We start from the raw sequence: 24,804 nt of genomic DNA, 5'->3' as shown, positions 1-24,804 counted from the left end.
ACACCATGACATCAGCAGACCATTTGCGATGCACAGCAGCAGCAGCAGCAGCAGCAGCAGCAGCTACTGTAGCAGGAAGATATTGTTGGCGCATGGGCCAGGCCCCATGCAGTCTGAGTTGCACCTTATTGGCTATCCTACCCATCTCGGGCGCTCGATCGCTGCTGTTGGTCGTGAGGTGAGCGCCGCCGCAACGTGGCGCGATGCGCGCCGACCGGCCGCCTGTTCGCGCGTTGCCTCGTCGCCTCGTCTGCTGCAAGGAGGTAGAGTTGTCTGCCCGCTCACCTGCGGCGGGGGCGAGGCCGCTGGCCATCGGTAGAGCTGTCTATAGGCACCTCGTCCGTCCAACACTCGTGACTGGCAATTCGCACCCAAGCACTACCTGCTGCTGCTGCTGCTGCTGCTGCTGGTGGAGCCCTGCACGATCGATGCATGATGGGCACAGCTGGACCCTCGAACGTCCTGGCTTGCATGAATCGCTGGAGGGAAGCGCGTGGGTCAGGACAGAGCGCTTGGGCATTCGAGGAGAGAGAAATCAAGCGACGGGGTGAAAAAAAGTTTCCTTGTCGCTCGCGAGCGCGCGAGTACGACGTGCGCGCCTGGCCCAAACGCGGCGGGCGCGCGGCAACGCGTGCAAAGACGATCAACATGCATATTGCACGCGCGCGTGGTGCAGCAGCATGCACTCACGTTCGTGACTGCTGCTGTTCACTATAGCACTGCACCCCTGTGCGGAACTGTCAGCCTGTGCCCGCCTCAGTATCTCGATCGCCTCTGCACTCATGGCATCCTGCGGCAGATTCGTGATTGCGGACGTGACGTTGAGCTGAGCTGAGCTGAGCTCAGATCGCGATGATGCGCGCTCTTGATGGCCAGGCCTAGCTGGGTCGGTGCGCGTGCGCTTCGTATACACGTGCAGGCAGGCACGCATCGAATTGTGAGAGGCCCGAGCCAAGAGCTGCAAAGAACCCTGAATCAAGAATCGCGAATCACGAATCTGCGGAATGTGAATCATCAAGCAATCGAGCGTCGAGGATGTGGCCGGGAGGCGGGCCCAGCCTCGTCTATCGAGCTTGGTCCTTGCATGGGGAGCTTGACGGCAGAACGGCCAGATCTCGGTCCGCCCACCTTTCCCGCCCGACATTTTCACGATTCGAAAAATTTTGAACGCGAATCTTTGGAACGCCGGAAGCGCGAAGAGACGAATCTCGCTCATCCAATCAAGAATCAATTCCTCATGCCTCACGAATCCAGGGTCCGAGTCGTGAGTGTTGTGGACTAGAACGGTCACAACAAACGACTTTGCGCAGCTCTCAAGCCCCCGCTGAGGGGTCAGTAACCTGCAGAGTGCAGGCGTGTAGCGATTCACATTCGCGATTCGTGACTGTTATCCAGATTGCTAGCGGTGCATGTAAGGCGATGGAGGGTGACGTCACGCTCAAACGGCGCTGCAGCAATAAGAAGCATGCAGGCGAAGAAAAGGTCACACGTCAGATCGTCGTGCTTGAATCGACGGCCCAGCTCTAAGGTCCGCAAGTGGCCACTCGTGGACTGGTGCTGACCGCACCGAGGTCCAGAAGACATTGTGCCAAGATCCTTCGAATCGTGACAATGAAGTCTGCCCGAGCATCCACATGTACACCATCCTCAGCTCGCAGACAAGCACTCATGCGATGCTATGACATTCACCAAGCCAGCGGAGTCTACAGTACGTATACAAAGGCAAGATTTGAAGGGCGCATATTCTTTCCGATTGGAAATCGCACATCTAGAGCCATGGGTGCCAAGTCGGCTCTTGCAAAGCGAGTTTGCCACTGTTGGTGGCAGAGTTGATGAGGTCGAGAACGGTCTGAGAGACTGGCACGGTCGAGGGATGGGGCTGTGACAAGACGAACAGAGCGCGTTGTGGGGCCATGAAACAGTCAGCTCTTGGAGGATCGCGAAAATTCCTGTGCTGATAAATGCTCACCTTGCTCGCTTCGTAATCACAAGACATGAGTCGTGCCCGCTTCACCATGTCCAGGATATTGGGGTAGATGATGTCTCGAGGCGCTTCAACAAAGACTCCAGGAGGATTGCGCTGCGAGGTTTGCAACCAGAAAGTGATCTCGTCACGAACAAAGATGCTGAGATATTCCTCGAGGTCGCGTTCCGGCTCCGACAAGCACCTGCCAATGGCGGTCAGGGACGACGCCAGAATTCCCTCAACTCCAGTTGGCGTGATGAAGTTTTGTAGATTTGGCGTCAATCGGAAGGGCGTAGGGTCATTGGATTTGAATTGCGGCTGCGTTGGGCTGAAAGTCGGAACCACATCGGACATGGACACCACGCCGGAATTTCGAGAGAAGGAAATTCGCGGGGGTCCACGCGCCGAGATAAAAAGTGCATACGTCAAAAACATCGTCGAAGCCATTTGAAGAGTGAATTGCTTGCGCAATAGCCACAAATCCGAGGGCGACGACATTGACCGCGTGATGAAGCGGGTCAAGACCGTGTCGGGCACCATTTTGGTACTAATCTCGTCCAGTAAGTCCATGCGAAGGTTGGAGAGATGGACCAGGTGTCTGTTGGCATCGGACACACTTCGCATCTTCTCCACCCACATGGTGATCGGGTCTTCCTTGCTGATTCCTACCTCTTCGCAGTGTCTCTCGAACACATCTTGCAAGCTGACGAAGCTGGCGTCGCTCTCGACCAACCGCAATTGTGGCGAAAGCGGGATCGCGACTGGGGTCGTGAAGGTCAAGCCGCGTTTGCGGCTCTCGATGCGGCGTTCTAGCACACGGTTGAGCAATCGAAGGAGCTGCAGTATTCGCTCTTCGCGTCTGCAGTACCGGGCCGATGGCAATTGTACTGCAAAGGAATGCGTATTGCCTTTGTTGCTGAAGATTGAAATGCGCCTCGTGCAGATACCCGACGACCTGGTGAGCTCGAAGGTGGGTACAAAGCGGGTGATCTTCGCAAAATCGGAATTATTGTCTTCCAAACGCAAATATTGCCCAGGCATCTCAACTTCATCAAATCGCTGATGTTGGAACTCGACGAGATAATGTGAGCAATGTTCGAGATGCTGAAGCGAAGTGCGACGATCCAAGCGCACTTCGTAATTGTCACGCCATCGCTGGAGACGCTGGACGTATTGACGCAAATTTGGCTTGCTTCGCACGAAGTCTTCCTCAAACTCATTTTTCAGAGGACCTTGAGGTAGGCTGTCGGCAAAGCGCATGACGTTTGCCATGGAAGCCTGCGGTAGCAGACCTGGATCGCTAGGAATGCTTGCCCGACCAACATATTGTTGCAATGCATCGTTCAATAGGGCGTTGATCAGCCGATAAATGTCCTCTTCAGTGCCTGGCTTGAAGCGTTGACCAATTTGCTCTGCGGTATTTTCCAACGTCAGCGCGAGGAGTGGGAAACCGGTCTTGAGAATCTGCAGAATCTCATCAATGTAGTCCCATGGCTGACGAGCGGCGGCGGCGGCGCCCGGCGTGCCTGAAGATGCCAACCCATTTTGAGGTCCCGGAGGCGAGCCGTGGCCGTTAGGGCTCTGAGCCGATGACGACGAAGGACCATCATTTCCAGATGTTTGTTTTGAATTCGTCTTGGCATCGTTGCCACCGACTGGATGGGAGGTCGCGGAAGTGTCATCGCCCTGGGCACCGGATTGAGGTTTGTTTGGCGCATCTGCGCCCGTGGTGGCTACTTTGACTGCTTGATCGGGCGCGCCATTCGTGTCGGATGTGTGTCCTGGGGCGCTGGGAGCGGCTGATGCCGAAGGTCCAGCTCCGTCTGCGGCTGACTGTCCTTCTGGCTTCGCTGCCGTGATCTTGCCGGATTCATCGCCCAAGGAAGTCGCCATTGGCGCTGACGATGTAGGGCTTCCTGTCTTTGGATCGACCCTGTCTTGTGCGACGCCATCTTTGGGACCAACGTCGACATTTTCGGGCTTCCCACCATCCTTCCTTTCAGCCTGAGAGCTCGAACCACCGTCGAGCGGGAGTGCATTTGCTGACTCAGCAGAGCCAGAAGCGGTTTCAGGACCTCTTGCACCCTGCTGCTGCTGTTGGGACACGCGGAGTTGCTGTGCTTGAGCGGCGCGTTGGGCAGCCACAAGCACCTGCCGCTTGACCGGCGCATAGTCTTCACGCGCAGTCCTCAGGAAGAAGTAAAGCGACTATCGTGGGAAGAGATGTTGGAGAGAGTCAGCAAGGTGCGATTGCGAGTCAGAGCTCATGACCACCAAACGTCTCACCTGTGGGAAGGTCTTGGCGATCTGCATGAGAAGGCGTCTTGCGTACTTGGCCTCGCGGTGTTGCAACCCTTGCAGCAGCTGCGGAATGAACGTGATCCAATACCACACAGGAGCTTCTCCTCGGTAGCCCTCAAAGGCTTGAGCAACGCTGCCCGTACTGTCGTCACAACTGAGTAGCCAAAGGATGCGAATGAGGATTTTCCGAACTTTCGCGCTTTTGTAAAGGCCAGCTGCTTGTAGGTAGCAGCTGACAGCGCTGCTGGCGGGGCCCATATGCTGCGGCTTGTCGCGGAACATGCGGTCATTGTATCTGCCCCACTCTGTCCAAGCCTTCGCGAGATTCAAATCCATTTGGATGGCGGTCGCAAACGCGTGGTTCGCGTCGTCCAGCAAATTGAGCTTCGCCATGAACATTCCTTTTAGAGTGAAAAACTCGGCTTTCTGTGGAGCCGCGAAGAACATCAGATTGGTGTTGTTGATGACCTCCAAGCCTTGGTGCAGTTCTGCCGGATTGCGATAATGACACTTGGCTTGCTCTCGTAGTTTCAGGAACGCCTCCTGGATTTCAATGTTTGGGAGTTGGTAGATCTTGGTCAAGCTTGAAATGCAGACGTCATTGAGCTGATGCTTGCGCGCCACGTGGGCGAAGCGGTTCACGATCCAGGCGGTCTCGTGATAGCCTCGATAGGCGTAAGAATTGGTGCTTGAGCTTGCTGCACCATTCTGCTGGAGCTGCGGTACAAGCGGTAAGTACGCCTTGTTGACGGCACTGAAGACATGTTGACGCCATGCCACCAGATCAGACCAGGCATTGATGTCGTCCCATCGATTTGGCAAGCGTTCGCGCCAAGTCTGCATCAGTTGTTTGAGCTCTTGTGATTTTGGGTCTAGGTTGCCCGCATTGGTGCCTGAGAGCGAATTGAAAATTGAACTTGCTTCCTGCAATTCGACTAGCTGCTGGAAGATTTGAAGCAGTGGTACGTGAGCTTGTGTTACCGAAGTCGGCAGCGAATGCCATTTCCGCAAGGTGAGCTGGATCGCCTCGTCGCAGATACGACCAAATTCTGTAGGCTTTTCCGAGCTACCTTGCGACTTCAGAAGCGCCATGTACGCTGCAAAGACTCGTCTTCTTGGCGTCGAGGTCGCACTCAAGTTGTCTAAGGCTTGTTCCAACACTTCGCGATCGTTGACCCAATCGGAAAGGCGCCACGCGCACTCGAGTAACAAGTCGTTGTTGCCCTCTAGCTTGGCCAAGTCCGTCAAGATGTCCCACTGTTGAAGCTTCTGAGCGCAGATGACCCAATGGTCCTCCCAGAGACTGTACTCCGCTTCAGTGAATGTTAGTACGCCGGTCCGCGCCTTTGCTTGTGCTGTCTCGTACATGATTTGGGCTTGGGCCCACATGCCAGTCTGCTCGTACGAGATGGCTGCGTTCGTTTCTGCGTAGACGCAGCGCCTGCGCCAAAGGCCGTAAAAGAGATCGTCTTCGGAAAGTTCGGCGTAGAGCTCGGACAAAGCATCCTGGCAGGCTTCTCGTATCGAGTCATCTTCACGCGGCAAAGATGCCAGCAGGTCCTGAAGAAGCTCCATCGCGGTGTGCCAGGCTGCAAAAGTCTTCCCCAAATACTTCACCACTTGTGGTGGTAGCTCTGGCCTTGGAGTGCAGACAACAGCGCCATTTAATAGAGTCTGTATCACATTGGGACGCCTGCTCACCTGGCGCAGATTGTGCTCGCGAGTCAGTGTGCCTACGAGACTTCTGGTCAAATCTTCCTGTGATTTGCGCGCCAGTGCCTGCCAAGCGGTTCCAAAGAAAGCTACCCAAATCCTGTGCGTGCATTCGGAGTCGATGTACAGCAGAGGCCTGACCGCTTGCATTAAGCCGCCGGTGGTCATGGCTCGCAAAGTAGGCGTGAAATCTGGGTTGCCACCGACGATGCGCTGCCTGATCAGAGATTTGTCCGCGGCGATGGCACCCAGCGATAGATCGAGCACCTGCTGAATCCAGTACTGATCGGCCAAATACTCCCAGCTTTGAGTGCCAAGCAAGTAAGTGAGCCGGCCAGCTAGGGACCTCACGAGCGTCGAGTCGAAGATGTCAATGAATTTTTGACGTAGAATCGGATCCCGTTGACGGCATCCCATGAGGAATGCATTCTCGAGTCGAACAGTAAGTTCCGTACGAGCAAAAGATGGTTTGGTGTAGATAGCGTGGATGAGATCCAAGAAGTCGCGAAGCAGTGCCTCGTCTCGTTGCTCGAAGCTCATCATCTTGACCAAAATGCCGGCTTTTTCTTTGACAGTAGGGAATCCTTCGTTCTGCTCGAGAATCCAGCGTCGCATCATAGCGAGCAGGAAGCGGCACAAATCTAAGCTTGATGACTTCTCTATCAGCTGCACGACGGCGGAAAGGAACCAGCGCCGCTGTTCGCCAAGATTCGAGATCCGTAACTTCAACAGGTCTAGGACCATCATCAAAAGCTTCGGATCGCTTTCGGATGGAGGACTCGTTTGCGAAGAAGTGCCTGCTGGTTGCTGTGAAGTTGCCAGACCCAAGTGATCTTTGGTCAGCTTTGTGAGTGCCTTTGTCAGAGGCGCTAGGAAATCATCGATCTTTACAGATGGAGGCAGTAGGCGAAGCCAACATTGGACTGATCAGCAAAAAGGTCGACGCGGACGTTAACACTGATCGGGTTCTCACCTTCTCAACCGCGACGCTCGACCAAGCGGAGAGCATAGTCAAAGCGGCGCACAGACTGGTCTGGTTCCGCAGCCCTTCTGAAATTGTGGTCTCGGCGTATTTCCGGAAATCCAACGCCGCCTCATCTGGCTGACCTGGTAGCGCCCCCTTTTTCTTGTCCTGTTCTGGCGATGATGGAGCATCCACCATGACATCGTCCTCTTCATCTCCTTCCGCGTCCTCATCCCCCGCGACAGGCTCTGGCAAGACCGCGAATATTTGTTCCAGCAGATCACGACAATTTTCGTGGATACTAACGTCATCCGAGGCAATACTGCGCTCAAGCAGACGATGCAGCATAGCTAGGTTGCTGATGACCCAATCTCTGTCCCTGCGCTTCGTGACCAAACGAAGCGTTTGCAGGGTGTTGACAAAGATAGGGACGGTAGACTCCTTGACCTCCGTTGTAGCTAAAGACCGCTGGAACAGGCTGAGCCGCACAGGCAAACTTGACCAAATATCCAGTTCCATCAAAGACTTCAAAGTCGCGAAGGCCTTGGATGTCGGCGCTCGCGTGGCAATTGCCTCCTGAGACAGGCTCACAAAGCGCACCAGGAAGCCCATGATAGCCTCGCGCATACTTTGCGCAGGCACGTATGCGTGCACGCCTACTCCTTCTTGTGTGGTGGAACTGTCCCGTTCAGGAGATGACGTGACGATGGCTTTCCCGGCGTCATCAATGCGAGCACGCTTGACCGGCAGGCTTGAAGCTTCTTCGGAGAGCTGCAAGTCAGCGGATCGCTTGGAGGGTGCCGCGTTTTCGGAAGAACCGGGGTCCAGGGCTTTCTCCCTCACTGAGGAGGCTGCCTCAATCCTCTTTTGTTCCCATCGAGCGACCACGTCCACGAGCTCGACGGCTAGAGTTCGGGTCTCGGTGTTAGCTGAGGGAGAAAGACCGAGCTTGTTGAGGTTGCCAACGATATGCGGTAAGAACATTTCACGGTTCTCGTAGAAAAGATCGGAATGTCGGATGATCAATTGGAAAATGAGGTAAGCCTGAGAGACGTTGTTACCTTCCTCAACGAGCTGACGCTTGGTCCATTTAGCCCAGTGAGAGGGTTCGGCACTGGGCACGCGCTTCGGCAACGCAGGTAGCAGTATGTCGAGAGCCTTGCGAACCATCGCTCGTCCTTCAGAGTGATGCAAGCTTAGCAGCCCCGAGTAGACTCGAGCGACAATCTTGATTGGCGCGTCAAACAGCTCCAAAAATCGGGAAATGAACACGTAGGTCGTGGTCTTGACTGTCACGTCATCGGTGGCTAGATTTGCCCACCCAAACATGATGGCGTCCTTGCGAGCGCCTTGTTGAGAGGACATGAGACCTGCTGAGTGCTCCAGGACCATGGTAGAAAAAAGTATCAACTCTATCCTCACAACATCCTCAGGGCAAAAGCTGGGACCACCCTTGTGTTGAAAAGGCTTCCAAATGCGATTCACCACCTGAGTGAACAGCGCGGCATCGAAAAGCGGCTCAAACGGCTCGCTACCAGCTTCGCTAGTGGCCGGTGAATACTCCGTATCTATGGACCGTCTTGCGACGACCAGAATTGGGTTGGCCAGAAGCCGCATGACCTCGACCTTGTACGCCGTCGGAGCGTCTTGCTTCTCCGCGACGTCGATGCAGCGTGACAGAACCGCGCGCTTGTCAGCGACGCTCGCTTTGACGGCCAATGCATCATACACGAAGCGCGTGATGTCGCTTAGGTCAACCGCACCCTGGAGCGTGTGCATGCTTGCAATCGCGAAGTAGAGATCCGTGTTGTGCTTGCGACGCAGGTACTTCGTGAATATTTCCAGAATTTGAACGGATATGCGGTCGTCACGAGGTCCTGTTTCCTCGCTGCGACGCTGCTCGTGTTGGGAAGAGGCCCAATACGTTTGCAGGGCTGCTATCAGATCATCGTTGGCGCAGATCCAGCCCTCTGACTGTTTCTCCAACTCGCGAACGATGTGCAACGCGGCCAGAGTGCGTCGTGGGTCAGAGTCTGGTTTCAGAAGGGGTAGCAAACGTGTCGCTTTGTCCGTCTCGATTTGCTGACGCAGTGCCGGAGCACACTCCTCTGCTAGCGCCAACCGCAAGCAGCGGGCGTAAGCTGCGTCCTCAAGACGGCTGAACATGCAGTCGCACGCTTGGGCAGGGTATCGCTCAAAATACTGAGCGAGCGGCTTCGTGAAAGGCGTGGGTCCCGATCGTCGGAGTAGCGCCTCGATGCTGCAGACTTGTCGCACCAGCTGCTCCATGAATTGACTAGCTGCTGACGGTAACAAATGAAAGATGCGAACGATGGCAGCAAGTACGCTGATACGCTCGCTCTCGCGCGGTTGCTGCAATTGACAAGGGTCAGCAAAGCGCCGAACATTTGCATTCAGCCTGCAACTCACGGGTGGCTGCAGCAAATGATGAGCGTCTGCATACTTTGGACCTTCAAGAGCGCCTCGACTTGCACGTTCAACAGCCTCGCGGTCTGCCAAACCCTCCATGTGGACGAGCAGCTTAGAACCGATCTCCACTTTGAAGTACGACGTGAGAAGTTCGAGTAGCCTAGCCAGCCCATCGAGACCAGCCACTGTCAAGCGAGAAGCATCTGCAAGTGTCATCAAGATGGGACGAAGTCCGCTCTGCAAAACATCCTTAGGAAGCTTTGGTTGCGTCGCGAGGGTGACCTGCAGGCTATGATAAGCCTCATCGATGACAGCTTGAGAGCGCGAGTAGAGGCTTTTGAAGTACACGGCGATGATGCGAATGCGCATCTGGTTGTGTTTGGCTGTCAGGAAGTCGTTACAAGCCATAGCCGAGGCCAGGAGACGGATGGCTACGACGCGCAGCTCAGTGACCGCAAGCATATTCTTGTATTGGGCTACCCGTCCAACGAGCGCTTGATCTTCTGCATCTGCAAGCGCCAGTGCTTCGGTCAGAACTCGGAAGAGCTCTTCATTCGGCTCTGGCAGCGGTGGAGTGAGTTTCAAGCAGAAGGTAATCGCATCAATGTGCCCAATCTGCATGCCGAAAGGAAGTGCGCGCAGGGGCTTGGTGAAAATTGGCACCAACAAGCGATCCTTGATTGGCATAAGGATTGAGGTCACACTTGCACCTCGAAGCTCTGCTAGCAGCTCGAAGGAAGCCCGCGCGATGGCTCGGACCTTACTGTTAGCGCTAGAAAGCTCTTGAACCAGCACTCCTACCAAGTAGGTGAATTGCCTCTCTTGCATCGCATCTTCTTCCGCGGAGCGCGAAGAGATCTTAGGTACGTCGGTGCTCTGCGCCTTGTCTCCCGACACGTCCGTTCCTTTGCCAAGAGAGACGTTCTGAGGCTTCTCGTCGACCTTATCACCAATTTCAGTGGATGCTGGTACAGTTGCGTCTTTGGGCTCCGTCAAGTCGCCTTTCGCGGACGTCGCATCTCCCGCGCTGGCCTCGTTGGCGTTCTTCGCGCCAGACTCAGCTGCAGCGCCGTCGCGGACGGTCGCTCCACGAGCATGCGCAATTCTGAGGACGAAGAGGATCGTCTCGCCGACCGCATCCACGTTGCCAGGCGGGTCGCTAGGCATATCTTTGAGCATGTACAGCAGTGCTCGCATGATCTCAAGCTGATGCTCACGGAGCCAGTGCGTCCCTAGATCGGCGCGTCTGACCATCATATCAATAGCGAGCCAGCCTCCCGTCTTTCGTTGCCAGAGCGGATCGTAGCAGAGCGTGCAGTGCTTGGAAGCAAGACTGTGCATCAGTGTGGTCCATTGCTCTTGACGCGAAGCTGCGATGCACGCCTGCCGGCCCGTTGCAATAATTTGGAGCTCCAAGTTGGCGATCGCGGTCCTATCAGCCGCTTCATTGTCGTTCGCAGCCAGAGCTTGAGCAACTCCTTGCATGAAGCAGACCATCAACGAGCTCGGTTGTCTTGTGACAGACGTGTCGCGTCGTGTCTCCAGTGCAAAGATGTGTTTCGAAAGGCCAAGCAAGTAGTTTGTGGCACCTTCCAGCTCCTGCCGGTCAGGCTCGCAGTACGTAGCCTGAAATAAAGCCTTGACAATGCTCTCGAAGCACTTCTCTCGCTCGCCACCAGCATTGGATAGCACACCGTCTATGAACAGAGCCGCAGCATGCCGAAGCAGCTCAAAAGCGTGCTTGCGGTAATAATGTTCCGTCCGAGCCATCCCAGCGAGAGCGAGTTCGACAAGAGGCACGAGCTCCATGCTCTGCGCTTTGTCGTCGAAACAGACCGCGAAAGTCATTTGCTGGTGATCCTTGTAGTTCAGACGCGGAGGCTGTTGGAGCAAGCGTCGATTTCTGCCGCCCATCTTTCCGAGTATGCGCATTGTAGTATGGGAGTGCTGATGGTTGTGCGGCAACGGTTGCAAGTGCTTCCACAGCGCGCCCATGATGTCCTGCAGGTAAGGCGCCATGATAGGATCCAAGAATTCCTGCGTGAGGTTATCTATGCAGAGCTCCAAGGTTCGAAGACCCTGACTGACGAGCTCGGTGGAAGACTGAAGCGCCAGTACCAGAGGTCGCATCAAGTAACCCAAGTAGGGCAGCAATACGCTCAGACGGACCGGCACAGTTAAGCACAAGTCCACAAAGAGCTCCCTTCGAGACGGCTCGGCCGCTGTGAGCAAGTTGTTCAGATTTTCGAGAAGGACTGGCAGCAAGGGCAGCACGTCCTTGTACAGCAGCTCAAAACGCCCTCCGCCGATGCTGCGGAACAGCGCTCTCAGAAGCAGAAAGTAGTTCGCGGGCTCCACAGCTTGGCTTGCCAGCTTCATCGAGGTCATGATGATGTGGCTAAGATGAGGTTGCAAGACTGCTTCGTTGTCTTCTGGGAATATGGTGACCGCCATGAATGCCATTTTGAAGAGCCGGAGCGTCACGGAGGCCGTCTTCTTGTCGGCGTCACCAAGCTCGCTGAGGCGATTTACGAGGTATTGGAAGAGAATCGCTACGAAGCGCTTTGAAACAGCATCGTTCGACATGAGGCTTTGCGGTACCCCAAGTAGATTTGGGCTGAGCAGAATGCGCTCAAAGAGGAAAGGCATATGCGTCGAAAACACCTCATGAAAGGTGGCGGGGTCCAGATCTAGAAAGATGTTGGTGAAAAGCTCCATCACCTCTTTATCTGGCATGCCTTCTGTTTGCTCGTACAAGGTCCAGCATTTGACTCCATCGACAAAGAGCCGACCCATCATCTCCCCGCTCGGTTCTGGTAGCTTGCGCCTCCTGAGAGCTGGGAGCAGTGACTTGAACCCCATGAGAAGATTACGGAAGAGGAATCTTGCGTCTTTGATGGCCTCGACGCCAGCAATGTCGGGCAGCATGACGCCCGCTCCAATGACTTTTGCTCGCTCAATCGCGATGATGGGCGGCTGCGCATGGACACTCTGACCATGCGCGTCTTCTGAGGCATCATTCGCACCAGTGGACGTCGCATTCGCTTCTGCCTTGTATTGACGTGCGAGATCAAGATCCTCTCGTAGACGAGGCAGCGAGGCGAGTTTTTCGAAGAGCGCCTCGAGAATAGTCGAGAGGACGGGCCCGATCTCCTCGGGGTGGCGCATGACGCTTGGGTCCGACAAATTCAAGAGCAATTTGACGCACATTGTCTGGATACTCGGCGCTAATGTCGGATCGTGCAAGAAGCGGATGTGTATCTTGACTATTCGCGCTATCTGACTTGCATTCAGTTGCGGCCGGACATGGTGCACCAGATCTGCCAACATGCTGATTGCTAGAGGTCTCAGAGTCTCCCGCGAGGTGATGCCAGTACCAGTCATCACTCGTTCGTCCAGCAGAACATCCACCTGAGAGATGAACGCGCTGCGAAGCTCGGTGGACAGAATGTGACGTGTAGCGACGAGCAATTCCTTGCGCGACTGGCTGGCGTCCGGAGGCAGATCTTGCAAGAGTCGTACCGCAATGATCGGGAACTCCTCGGCGTACGGTCTCATGGCATCGGCAGTTCCTTTTGTCACGTATGCCAAGAACGACATCATCTTGACCTGCGTGCTCATGAAATCTGCATACAGGGCAGGATTTTGAATGCCTGGCACAGCACCTACGAGCACTTCACCTTTGGCTTTGGCAGCTAGCCTAGCATCTCGCTGCTGTGGCGCCTCTAGCCGCAAGCAGTCCTCGATAATGAGTGGAACGAAGAGCCGAATTGCGCTAGCGACAGTTGACCGAAATGTTTGAAGGATGAGAACGATGGCGATTGGACACTCCGTGAGCACTTTGAAGCTGCTGCTGCTTTTGACGAGCATTTTGGGCTGAGCGTTGGCGTGAGCGCTAGATGTGCCGGTGCCTGGACCAAATTCGCTGCCTGTCATGCTGGCAGCCTGCGATTCTGCTGCAGGAGAAGGCGCACCCATTGGGGAGTCTACCGCAGGCTGGATAGGGAAAGAACGCGTCATGCATCAAAGATGGTGCAAATTTCAGTACGGCAACCATCTCCACTTACACCTTCTTGCTTGTTCATTGATCCACCAGTGCTATCGCTCGCAGACGACTCTGGATCGAACGCCTGAGCAACCGTCGACTTCATGCACTTGTACAACTCGGCGACGACTTTGAGGAAAGGTGCGACCTCTGACTCGAGTTCAGTCTTCAAGGCTCTGTACAGATCAATGATCACCTTGAGCGCGAGACCTGCATTTTCTTCGTTGTCGTCCTGCATGACTGCCATCATGCAGCGGAGTAGAGGTTTGCATTGAGCCCTCGCTCGTTCGATGCCCGGCAGACGATGAAGCGTTTCCAAAAGCAGGTGCCGTAGCCTCTGCGCGGTATTATCATGGTGGCGATGTGAGCATCAACAAAGAAGAGGAAGAGATGCACTGTTGGACCAAGGCAAGCCCTCACCTGCTCATGACTGTCTGGCTGCAAAGAGCATGGTACGCTGGCCAGAGCTGAGATAGTCGCAGGAATGAATGCTTCCAAAAAAGCTACTGCATCTGCGGCTGCTGCTGATTCCGTTGCCTCCTTGAGCTCTATGGCAGCCTGCAGTCTCGCTTTGGTCTCTGCAAAGGGCGGATGTGGGGAACGGACGCGTCAGCTGCTAACGACAAACAAGCCTCAACTCCGTCAAGTCACGGTGTGGACGTACCATTCTTGGTGTCGGTCAGCCGAGCTGCTAATTGCCGAATGTCGGGGCCTGCAGACTTCCCCGATGGACCAGCTGTGGGTGTTGGCGCGCCATCTGGGGTGCCTGCCGCGCTGGCCTTGAGCGCTGGGCTGTCGGTGGAGGGTCCGGCGGATGCCATCTTCACCCGGTGAGGCCCGTGGTGAAGCCCGAAATGAGGATTATGAGGAAGGCATAGGCCACAAAAGTAGTGAAGCCGTGGAGACGCCCTGAGACTGTGTGGCCAACGATGGGTGTAATGTTGGCCAAGCCGACTGCGAGGTGGATGGAGGATGGTGAACGTGACCCCGGACCATGCACGCGTTCTTCTGGAGAGGAAACGCCCGAACAGTTCATTTTGCCGCGTTCGCGGGGGAGCAGCTCGAGAAGGCGAGGGTATTCCAAAAGCCAGCTATCACGTGACTTGGACACTACGCCCCATAGCCCTTCCTTTTGTTTGGTGCGCTGTGTAGCGCGAACTGCAAACTGTACCCCGCGCTGGAAACATGTAGTGTGCTGCTAAACATCACCCACACTCCCGACTGACACTTCCACAGGCACCGCAAGCCGACTCGGAGCCATCAACTTCAGCGGAGGCCCCTGCGCCCTGAAACATTCAGACCGACCTGTCCCTGCACGTCTCCGAGGTCCCTTTGCGCGACGAAGGAAGATAAGTTGGTGACATCGCAATCAAACGGCTGCTTCCTCAGCACGCATCCATCACACGCACAAATCACCCAGAAAACAGCATCGCATGTCTTTGCTATTGCGGCTCTTTGAGTCCGCATACTTTACACCTCAGCTGGCCGTATCCTAGTGAGTAGCGCAGCTGTAAGCAATTCAAGAGGAGGCTGCTGATCGCTCGCACACCTTCGGCAGTTTGGACACATATGCGGAGAATGTTGGCATCACCTACTACCTGGTTGATTGGTTGAGGAAGAAGGGTGGCGATTCGGTGGATTTTTATTGGCCGCAGATCTGGTGCGTGGCATCGAAACTGGCTATCTGTACGGACGCATACAGCTGATCTGATACTGCCCGAATGATCAATCGCAGCTACTTGCTCATCACACGACCGTCAGAGTCTCGCGCTCTCGAATGCTTCGTGCTGCAGCGGTGCGATGAGTCGGTTCACGTCGCGTTGCTGGTACGTATCTGTTTGCGCTCGCTATGTGAAAGCTATGATTGACTATGCTCTCTTCGTGCCCACAGACACTATGGCATTTTCAGGCTGCGCTCTCGGATCTCAGCGCGACACCTCAATCCCCATCCTTCGCCGTGTGCCAGCGCATCTTCAATGCTTGTCAGAGAATCCTATTCGACGATCCCCTCTCCTCGGCATCTCTGGTCGTTACCTCGTCCTCGTCATCTTCTGCGGTGGGCTCTGGTCGCCGAAGACGGATGATTGTGGCAGCGGGGAAACGAGTTGTAGCCAAGGTTCTTCCGAGCAACCCAAAGGCCAGCGCGGTCGGCATTGGCGCTGTGCTCGCTAGTGTACCTGGCATGCCCGAGTTGGCTCATGTCGCGGGCACGATAGCTATCGAGCAGGGACGCAGGAGACCGCTGGGCCTGGACAGGGCAGGACTGGAAGGTGATGCTGGCCCACAATGCGACTCTTCAGACGAAGCGGAATTCTCAGATGTGGAAGAAGCTGAGGAGTCACAACCTGGGGAAAACTCAGCTCCAACGTCAGCGACGAGTACCTCGAAAACTGTAGCGGCTTCAGGGCAGCCCACAGCTGACACAGCCGTCTCGGGACGCCAGCCTGTCGGCCCGGCACGGACAGCCACTGCACCGCCTGCGTCCAGTGCATCCTCCGGAGGCATTCTGAAGACGCCAATTAACGGCAAAGCATCATCATCAAATCCTTTTGCGACCTTTGCCTCTCGTTTCGATGCCGGCTTCAACGAGTTCCGTGGCAAGGCAGCCGCTGCTGTTGGAGATGCGTTGGGACAAACACTAGGGGTCGAGTTTGTCCCTGGACCAACACCAGCAGCTCGAGCGCCAAAACCACCTCCCGCTTGGCATCCTCAAAGGCGGCCACGACCGTCTCTGCAAAGGCAGGCGTCGCGTTTCCGCTCGGTACCCAATCTTGCGCCGGAAGCAGGTGATGGAAGCATGTCTCCCTTCGCTTCTACCGCCGCGCTGCCATCTGTCGAAGACAATCCTCAGTCAGCGGACACGATCCTCACGCAGTACGACGAAGAAGCGCGGAGACGCTTACTTAGGTCGAATTACTGCCGCGAGCAGACACAATTCCTCCTCACGCTCCAAGACATCTCTGCTAGACTTTTGCTGATTCCAAAGCCTGCAAGAGTGTCGGCGTTGCGCGCGGAACTAACGCAGCTGAATCACAGGCTGCCAAGTGAGGTGTGTTTCCCTCTCTGGTGTCGTGCAGATGTGCAAGATGGGCGTTTGACCAGTGCCGCAAGTATCGCCGCAGAGACTGGGGCCGCTGTAGTCGCTCCCGACCACGCACCCGGAGACCGACATCACCGCGTGGTCCGCATCAATCCTTCGGAAGCAGTCGTGCTCAATTCGGCAGATCGAGCGCCCTTCTTGCTGCATGTCGAAATCCTTCATGATGATCTCGACTTCGACCCGCAGCGCAGACAAAATCGCGAGAGTCTGAAAAAGCTGGTGCTTCAAGAGGACGCTCGCAGGCGAAAGTTCGCTCTGTCGAGGAGCTTCTCCCATGCAGACTCTAGCAAGGAAACCATCGGCAGTCGCAGGGATACTACGGAAGGCACGGCAAATTCGTCCAGTCAGCCCACCACGCCGTCGGCGGGACCGCCGGGAACCCCTCATGTAGAGCCGCGAACACTTGCCCCTGATGCAGCCATCACGCGCGGAAAGACTCCGCCGCCGCCGACTCGTGTCAGAACCCCGATGCCTGAGGACGACGGCGAAGAGATCGACTTGACCGAACAGGCGTATGGCTCTGACTTGGCAGCGTTCGGAGAGGTGCGTGATCCGGAAAGCGAGGAGGAGGAGGACTTGACCACGATGAATCGCGTCCACGACACTGCAGCATGGACCTCAACACCAGACAAGGAGCACAGTGGCAAGGAAAGCAGTACAAAACACGCGACGAGTGGTTCGTCGGGTAATAACCGCGCCTTTTCTCTCGACGAATACTCTGAAAGAATGAAGACAGCGGCTGTCATGCTGGCGCAGCTCAATCGCAGCACAAATGCGGCGGCGCAGCCGATTGTAGTACACAATCCTCACGTGAGCGCGACCGCTCAAGGTGGTTGGTCGAGCTGGTTGATTGGCACCAGTTGGGCCTCCAGCAACTCTTCCGGCAGCCCGAGCGAAGCGGGCCAGGGTAGCGCTGGCATCAAAGCACCCGTCAACGGTAGTACAGCTCCTGCCGCACCTCGAGCTTCCACTGCAGGCTCCGTGACGGAGGGTCTGCAACAAGCCCTCTCCATCGGGACTGCCAGCACGGGCACATCGAATGCCGCCGCAACTTCTGCCAAGGTGATGCACACGGATACAGAAGCTATTCGACGTCGCATCATGCAGGAGATGATGGCGCTAGAAGAGGAGCGTATGGAACGAATGAAGGTGGCGCCTCGCAACATGGGTCGCACAGGTCGAGGCAAGCGAGGCGGTGCTGGAAGAGCTGACGAGGACGAAGCGACAGTCATGCGAGCGGTCAACAAAGATGACCCGTCCGCTGCGATATTTCGGGAGAGTTGGGCGGCGAAAAGGTCCAGAATCAGAGCGTCTAGTCCGTATGGCCACTTGGATTCGTGGGACGTCTTTTCGGTCATTGTCAAGACTGGTGCCGACTTGCGGCAAGAGCAGCTCGCAGTGCAGCTGATCGCAGAGTTTGGCAGGATATGGAAGGAGACGGGCTCGCGTTGCTGGGTGCGGTACTTTCGCATTCTCGTCACGAGCGAGAACTCCGGATTAATGGAGACCGTCACCGACGCGGTCTCTGTGCACTCTATCCGCAAAGAAGCTTACACTCGACGCGTCAACGAGGGAAAGCTGGGCAATTATTCGCTGTATGATCATTTCGTTGAGGTGGGTAAAGAGGCGCTGCAACATTTGTCGAGCCGGGTTGTGAGGCGCTGATAACGCGCTTGTCTTTGTAGACATTCGGCGACCCGTCTTCCAGCAAGTTCGGCAAAGCGCGTGAACGATTCATGGAATCGCTTGCTGCCTATTCCATCATCTCGTACCTCTTGCAGATCAAGGATCGCCACAATGGAAATATTCTCATCGATGGCGAAGGCCACGTGATTCGTGAGTAGAGCGGCCTTGTATCTCGTTCCGTTCGACGTTGAGCTCAGAAAGCCGATCGATACACCGCGCAGACATCGATTTCGGGTTCATGCTTGGAATATCTCCCGGGGGCGTCGGATTTGAAGCAGCTCCTTTCAAATTGTCGCAGGATTACATCGACATTATCGGCGGTTTGGATTCACCAAAATTTGTCGAGTTCAAAGCGCTCTTCCAAGCTGGTTTCCGGGATGTGCGCAAGCATGCAGAACGTATCATTATGATGGTGCAGCTCATGCAGCGAGGTGAGTTCTCCGATCTGGTGCCACATGCGCACGACCGGCAGCTGATGCTAGATCGCCATCGACATGCACAGGCTCCAAATTGCCCTGCTTCTCCCTGGGAGAGCTCACTGCATCCAACCTGCGAGATAGATTCCAGCTTGCGCTGAGCTCTTCTCAGTGCGATGCTTTTGCTGAGCGTCTCGTCGAGTCTTCTGCAAACAGCGTGTTTACGCGATTATATGATACGTACCAATACCACTCTCAAGGCGTATTGTAGAAATTTGCGCCAAGTCACGCATCACAATGCACTGCTTTGCAACACATTGAGCGCAACTGGGGATGGGGAGAGGAGAGGAGTGTTCTGATGTGCGTCGGTCGTTATGCGAGGCTAGAGTGCGTATGGCTGGCTTTTTGAGAATCTCCGCACGGTTTGACGGTGACTTTGTGACCGGCTTGGATGATGCCGGCAGCTTGAGCAGCTGTGACGAACCAGCCCCAACCCTTTCGTGGAGCATTGGCATCACCGCTGATGCGATATTTCAGCGCCAACATGGGCGAATTGTAGGGCAAGACTTGGCAGTGCAGATGCAGGTGAGATACGCTTCTAAAGGGCGGAATGTGAAAACCGAATCTTCTTTCTGCATCTGATGAGGAGCGCGGCTTGCTGCTGCTGGTGGTGCTGGTGCTGGTGAGCTTGTCGCGCGAGGGACTCCGCTCTGACTCGACAAGATCGATCGCTTCATTACCGAACGCTTGCAGATCCAGGACTGACGTTGGTGTTGCAGTGAAGCGGTTTTGGTGAATCGAGTCAGAATTGCAAGGCCGATAATGTTGTCATTTGCCACTGATGGCCGAAGCACGCACTCAGCTTTGCTCCTTTTCCTCCCTTCAGCACCGTCACATCGTCAATGTGCTGTCGAGGTACAGCCAAGAGGTGGATGCTGGCTGCCGGGCTGTATCCACGTGCGCAACAACACCAACACGAGACATCATCACATTAGCGCCCACGAACTACGCGCGCGTCGGCCTCCTGGCCCCACCAAACGAAGAATCTGATTCTCTTGATCGCTCGGGACTGCTTTGTCAAACTTACGATCGATCGTGAAAGGCGATGAATCGATCCGAGGTGTGCACCACTCTGAATTTGGGCGAGTCGGGTGTGAGATTGGGAGGACAAAAGATGCACCCTTCTTGTACGCCGCCTTTGATCGTCGTCGATTTGTTCTCATCCATGCCCGACGAACAGGAGAGACAGCTCAGCCATCCGAACATCTTCGACTGCATCTTGGCGGGGACTCGCGTCCGGGGTCCGGGGTCGAGGTGGATGAAGGTGATGGCTTACGATTGTGGTGTAGGAGTCACACCACTCACCACTGCTCGCAGCTCGCAGCTAAATGTCACGATCTCGAGGCGAGCGCGCCGAATGCTGCGTGGCCGACACGCGCCAGGAGTCGATGCCGACGCCGACGAGGTCCGAGCGTACTCGTGATTATAGTCCTCTGCCTGGAACTCCGCGGAGAAGAATCGCGAATGTAGAAGGGTGCTGTGCACGCGCATGCAGCAGCATCTCGTAGACGCACGATCGCTGCGTAATCAAGGGAGGACTTTGAACATCAGCAGCATCCTATCCATAGCGCGCAGACCTACTTCGCTCTTCTTCCCGCTCATTCACCGAAAGACATGTTGGCAAGATCAAGGGACGCACTAGGCGAGGCATGCAGGCGCTTCAAGCAAGGAGCGTAGGATCGAGACTGCTCCGTACACCCACGCACAGTTGTGTTCGGTGCACCACATCGCACGGAGCCTTGGGGAGGATTGCAGCCCAAAGGTCCTGGGCAAGCAGGGAACAGCAGGCCAATCGATCTTTCTTCTCCTTTCGCGATATTCTCTCTGCACTTGGTCGGTCGAGGCGTACTGTCGAGCAAGCGAAGATGGGCGATCAGCAGGGACAGAGTGCTGGGCATCCCATCTCCCCACTTCCCCCTCCTCCTCCAACGCGCACACTGAAGGCCAACGAGGGTCCCCTGGTCTGGATCGACTGCGAGTGAGTAGTGCACAGGTCGCGCCTGCAGTCGCGCTTCCACCCTGCATTGGCTGCAGCATAGCACGAAGCCTACGAGCTCAAAATTGACTCGTCTTGGCTTGATTTAGGATGACCGGCCTCGATCCGCGCACAGAGAGGATAATAGAGATTGCCTGCATCATCACGGACGGGCAGCTCAATGAGCTGGACGAAGGCGTAACTTATGTGATCAAGCAAGACAAGGCCGTTCTGGACGCCATGGGAGAGTGGTGCGTGAGTAGCCTGCAGATCGTTGAACAGGCTCCCGCCACCTAGTCCAATCGAATAGCACTCGCTCATCTTTCCCTTCCACGCCTCGACCTCTCTCAGACTCGTCAACATGGTCAAGTAAGCAAAACCATGCAAGACCATGCTCGTCGTGCAAAGCTGCCTTTGCTAGCTCGTGCAGTCCGACTGACAAGCTCGCTCGTGCCAAAAATTCAATCCAGTCCGGTCTCACAGCAGCTTGCCTCTCTGCCCAAGCTCTGGCGCACGCCGATGTGAGAGCGGCAATACTGACCTACGTCAAGGAGCGCATCCCACAAGCTCGCGTGGCTTGTCTGGCCGGAAATACGGTGCACGCAGATGCCGCTTTTCTGAAGGGCGAAATGCCAGAGGTGCGTTGCTGCCTCTCAAGCCGTCTGACCAGCCGTGCAAAAGCCCGGCGAAGCGCTCCCTGAGCTCATCCTGGATCTTATTCGCCTTCGCTTCACGCAGCTCATGCAACACCTGCACTACCGCATTGTCGATGTGAGTCTTCCTCACATCTCTACGTCTCGCTCGCCTTGCCGCTGAATGCGCACTTTTCACTCGCAAAAGGTATCCTCCATCAAAGAGCTCGTGTCGCGTTGGTACGGCCCGCAGAGCAGATGGCAAGCCGGCAAAGGCGAGCACAGAGCTTTGGAAGACATCAGAGGCTCCATAGCCGGTGCGTACGCCTTCGCGCTCCCTCTCGAAGTTCGATTCGCTAAGCACCTGGTGCCCGTTTTGCAGAGTTGCGCCATTATCGCAAAGAACATTTCACACCAAAACTTTTCAACTGATCGTCGGCGCGCGGTAAAAGACTTGTAGCAATGCATGCATGCTCGATTTGACTGCAAAGGTGTAGAGGTGACGCCCAGCAAAAGCTGCGGCTTCACTTAGGCAGGCGTGCAAACGATGGGAGCATCCGAGTGAACGTCGATGAAGAAGCCTGTTTGGATGCCTCCGCCGTGATGCCTGGGCAGCAAGAAGTACTCGCCCTGAGAAAGTCTGAGATCGTCGATCAGGACGCCGCATACGTGGTCGACAAAGGGTCCACTGGTCTCAACTTGACGACCAGTAGCAGCGTCCATAATGCTGAGCTGTACGGCTGGTCGACCTGAGCTAGAAACTTCTCGACTTTGAAGCCGCACAACAAATTTGCAGCTTGGCTGCTTCACCTCCAGCTTAAACTTGGGCGGAGACGATGACACGTTCCAAGATCCTCTGCAGCAACGCGTGTACATGCCTGCTCCTTCGGGAGGAATCTGTTCCAGCACCAAGTCTGGAACGGAGCTCTGCACATTCAACATGAAGCTGCCTTCTTGACCCGGCTCAAAAGTCTGCAGCACAAGCGTGTAGTTTCCAGCTTGCACAGAGGCTTGCAGGACGGCGAGACCGTAGGAAAAGTCGCCGCTGGATGCCGCCACGTCTGAGCTGATGCAGTGCGAAATACGTCGACCGCTAGACCAGAGCACAAGGGCTTGAACAGGCAGGTCCTTGCTCGCTTCCAACGTGAGCAGTATATCGGCGTTGGACGAGGTGGAAGGGACGATCAGCCGAAATTGGGGATTGTGTACGAATGTGGCAAAAGTGCTGTTTCCTCCCGCTGAGCGTGCTTTCCATGCGCCAGGTAGCTGCGAAGAGCAGCGCAGCAGCGTGTCAGGACGGCGACGCCTCACAAAGTGACCGCCACACTCACACTGATCTCGTGAGGATGAGCTCTAGGCAGCTCGCTGAGTGTCATTTCGTGCGTGCCGTGAGCACGAAGGGTGAAGGAGGCATCATCTGCACCGCCATGTCTAGAGACCACCAAAGTGTAGGAGCCGCTCGTCGAGGCTGGCACTGTGAATCGGACGAGATTGTGCATCCCATCGATGTAGGTGCCCTGAGCCGCAAAGCACAGAATATCAACGATGTGTACACGCGCGATCTACACCTTTTGCAGCTCACCATTTTGCCGTCCACTCGCTGCCTGTACATGCGCTTATTGCCCGCATTCTCAAAGACGTGCAGGGCGACATAATCCCCCGACCCCGTCAAATTCTCCTTCGTTGGCCCAAAATGTCGTGCTAGATGCAGCCACACTTCTTCGCCTTCGCAAGCTCCATCCGATTTCGAAATGTCGAGCTTCAGCTGCGGATTCTGACGCATGCTCTCCCCCAAATCTGGAGCTGCGGTGCCTTGCTTGCGAAGCGTGAAGTGGGCTTCGACGCTGTGCTTCATCAAGGATGGGTTCCAATTGACGTACAGAGCGTCAAAACGTTCGCACACCTCATCCCAGCTCATCCAGAATGGCTTTGAGCGCAAAGCGTCGTTGGAAGTCGCGGGCGACTGCACGCTGTCCAGATGCAATCGACCCTCCTGATCGCGTCCTCGCTGACTGCTCCACGGATTGAGACAGAGCACAGACCTGCTGCCGTCCTTTTCGCTAAGCTGAAGCACCGCATAATCGTGCGAGTCGACCAACAGATCCAGAGACTCGTTTGCGTCTGTGCTAGAGACTGCATTTGCACCCGCACCAGTACCCGCGGTGATGATCACATCTCCCTTCTTCCAGGCACCCGACAGCCTTTCCCACGTTTTTTCTCTTTGAAAACCAGCGTGGCTTCCGAGTCCCACCTGCTCCGGTATCCAGCCAGTCAGGGCGTACAGATCCGCCGCGCTGTTGGATCCTCGGAAGTCATAGCCGCCCATCACTCTCAGATAAGCCTTTTCAATCAAGCTGGGCCACAAAACGAAGCTTGAGGCTGATGGCGATGCCTCGTCTGCGCTTTGTTGCCCTCGAGCGCACATGGGCGTTCCGTCTGCGTAGCAGGGCAGCTCGTCATTGATGGGTACACATCGTGTGGTACCGTTCAGGTGAAGTCGCACTTTGTGCTCGCCTGTTGGCGACTCGCAGGGCCGTCCATTGGCGTCTTGAGGGAAGAGGGCTGAAGAAGCCAGCTAGGGTGAGATTGCAGTGTCAGTTCGAGTCAGTATCATAGTCCAGCACGTCTTGTATCAAGGTGCCTCACTTTCGTGCCCCAAACCATGTCGTGCTCCGCAGCTGCCTCCAACGCTGCCACTACGCTACAGTCGGTCACAACATCCTGACGTATATCCTCGCCTCGCAATGGTTCTTTGCCCTTGATGGTGCCATTCGAACTTCTGTACTGCGCACCTAGCGCCTGTTGAGCGGGCGAGAAGGGCGAAAGCGGCAGCCTGGAGGCGGCACGAAGGCTGTGATGCCTCAGCAGATGAGCCTCGCGATGATGCGACATTGAGCGACTCACGGCTTGAGGTTCGAAGGTCCGCCCGGTCGATCCCACTGCTCGTACCTGAGCCCAGCGATGAGAGCAGAAGCTGACAACGTGCGACTTTGCTGTGCTGCAGTGCTTGAGCGTGCACATGACAGAAGGGATGGCATTCATCAGCGCACATGCGCACCCCACCGCCTGGAAATCCCACGACGCGCAGAGCTCACCTGGATCCAACAATCCCTTGTCCCTTCTCAAAGGTCTCACCTTTTCTGCCCTCTGCATCACTCTTCCAGCAGCATTTCTAGCCCTCTCACGAACATCTGCACTCTCACCCGACCGTGCCAATCTCATGTAGATTTCCGCTGCTCGTACATAGTTGGTGAACGCGCCATCGTAGTCTCTTGACAGCTCGCTCTTGGCTCCTGCTGTGCTGTAGGATGCTGCTTGATCGGACCATGTGGAAGACATGCTTTTCCACACAATGCAGGCCTCGAGAGGGTCTTGTCACATCCAACGGCCAATCCGAATGAAAGCTTTCGCCTGAAAAAGATCAGATCGTCGCGTGTTGGACTGGTGACAGAGCCGCAGCAGGTTGATGGAGGGAAGGAACGGGCGAGGCCGCGTCGAGCTGCGTGACTTCATATC

The 24,804-nt window shown here is 55.7% G+C and overlaps 5 protein-coding genes across 5 annotated transcripts; 2 read left to right on the top strand and 3 right to left on the bottom strand.

Annotated features, from left to right (window-relative positions):
* Positions 1-1,661: 1,661 nt before the first annotated feature.
* IE81DRAFT_364310 (hypothetical protein) lies at positions 1,662-14,391 on the bottom strand. Its single transcript, XM_025516847.1, has 8 exons — positions 14,084-14,391; positions 13,840-13,997; positions 13,442-13,756; positions 9,375-13,370; positions 6,954-9,317; positions 4,253-6,865; positions 1,970-4,174; positions 1,662-1,879 (listed from the first exon to the last, which is right to left on the bottom strand). The coding sequence occupies exons 1-8, from the start codon at positions 14,238-14,240 to the stop codon at positions 1,769-1,771; spliced, it is 11,919 nt and encodes a 3,972-aa protein (XP_025372457.1). The 5' UTR covers positions 14,241-14,391; the 3' UTR covers positions 1,662-1,768.
* Positions 14,392-14,627: 236 nt separating this feature from the next.
* Positions 14,628-18,931, top strand: IE81DRAFT_320480 (hypothetical protein). Its single transcript, XM_025513043.1, has 7 exons — positions 14,628-14,914; positions 14,978-15,079; positions 15,155-15,245; positions 15,311-18,133; positions 18,205-18,355; positions 18,427-18,636; positions 18,708-18,931. Exons 1-7 carry the CDS (start codon positions 14,853-14,855, stop codon positions 18,890-18,892), a joined length of 3,624 nt encoding a protein of 1,207 aa, XP_025372456.1. The 5' UTR covers positions 14,628-14,852; the 3' UTR covers positions 18,893-18,931.
* Positions 18,932-19,038: 107 nt separating this feature from the next.
* IE81DRAFT_297951 (hypothetical protein) lies at positions 19,039-20,043 on the bottom strand (the record flags this gene model as incomplete). The annotated part of the gene is made up of 4 exons (XM_025512172.1): positions 19,709-20,043; positions 19,480-19,568; positions 19,326-19,382; positions 19,039-19,259 (listed from the first exon to the last, which is right to left on the bottom strand). Coding segments are annotated over exons 1-4 (558 nt in total), but the record flags the coding sequence as incomplete, so codon positions are not given.
* Positions 20,044-20,240: 197 nt separating this feature from the next.
* IE81DRAFT_320479 (ribonuclease H-like protein) lies at positions 20,241-21,764 on the top strand. Its single transcript, XM_025513042.1, has 7 exons — positions 20,241-20,659; positions 20,767-20,911; positions 21,008-21,025; positions 21,127-21,294; positions 21,395-21,427; positions 21,497-21,605; positions 21,671-21,764. The coding sequence occupies exons 1-7, from the start codon at positions 20,547-20,549 to the stop codon at positions 21,718-21,720; spliced, it is 636 nt and encodes a 211-aa protein (XP_025372454.1). The 5' UTR covers positions 20,241-20,546; the 3' UTR covers positions 21,721-21,764.
* Positions 21,742-24,627, bottom strand: IE81DRAFT_309528 (cysteine proteinase; the record flags this gene model as incomplete). Its single annotated transcript, XM_025512400.1, has 6 exons — positions 21,742-22,554; positions 22,620-22,805; positions 22,871-23,863; positions 23,935-24,121; positions 24,193-24,294; positions 24,368-24,627. The coding sequence occupies 6 exons, from the start codon at positions 24,625-24,627 to the stop codon at positions 21,817-21,819; spliced, it is 2,466 nt and encodes an 821-aa protein (XP_025372453.1). The 3' UTR covers positions 21,742-21,816.
* Positions 24,628-24,804: the final 177 nt, after the last annotated feature.

Source organism: Ceraceosorus guamensis, assembly GCF_003144195.1.
Source record: "Ceraceosorus guamensis strain MCA 4658 unplaced genomic scaffold IE81scaffold_6, whole genome shotgun sequence".
Classification (NCBI taxonomy): Eukaryota; Fungi; Basidiomycota; class Exobasidiomycetes; order Ceraceosorales; family Ceraceosoraceae; genus Ceraceosorus; species Ceraceosorus guamensis.
This window is presented reverse-complemented; position numbering and strand designations above follow the sequence as displayed.

Excerpts from the sequence above, each read along its gene's own strand:
- IE81DRAFT_364310 (XM_025516847.1), bottom strand. The coding sequence starts at position 14,240 with ATGGCATCCGCCGGACCCTCCACCGACAGCCCAGCGCTCAAGGCCAGC. Across the intron at positions 13,998-14,083 it reads GCTGACCGACACCAAGAATG|AGACCAAAGCGAGACTGCAG; the intron begins GTACGTCCACAC and ends CGCCCTTTGCAG. Across the intron at positions 9,318-9,374 it reads ATCATTTGCTGCAGCCACCC|CAACCGCGCGAGAGCGAGCG; the intron begins GTGAGTTGCAGG and ends TGTCAATTGCAG.
- IE81DRAFT_320479 (XM_025513042.1), top strand. The coding sequence starts at position 20,547 with ATGGGCGATCAGCAGGGACAGAGTGCTGGGCATCCCATCTCCCCACTT. Across the intron at positions 20,660-20,766 it reads CTGGTCTGGATCGACTGCGA|GATGACCGGCCTCGATCCGC; the intron begins GTGAGTAGTGCA and ends GGCTTGATTTAG. Across the intron at positions 21,606-21,670 it reads CATCAGAGGCTCCATAGCCG|AGTTGCGCCATTATCGCAAA; the intron begins GTGCGTACGCCT and ends CCCGTTTTGCAG.
- IE81DRAFT_320480 (XM_025513043.1), top strand. The coding sequence starts at position 14,853 with ATGTCTTTGCTATTGCGGCTCTTTGAGTCCGCATACTTTACACCTCAG. Across the intron at positions 14,915-14,977 it reads CCTCAGCTGGCCGTATCCTA|TTTGGACACATATGCGGAGA; the intron begins GTGAGTAGCGCA and ends CACCTTCGGCAG. Across the intron at positions 18,134-18,204 it reads TGTATGATCATTTCGTTGAG|ACATTCGGCGACCCGTCTTC; the intron begins GTGGGTAAAGAG and ends TTGTCTTTGTAG.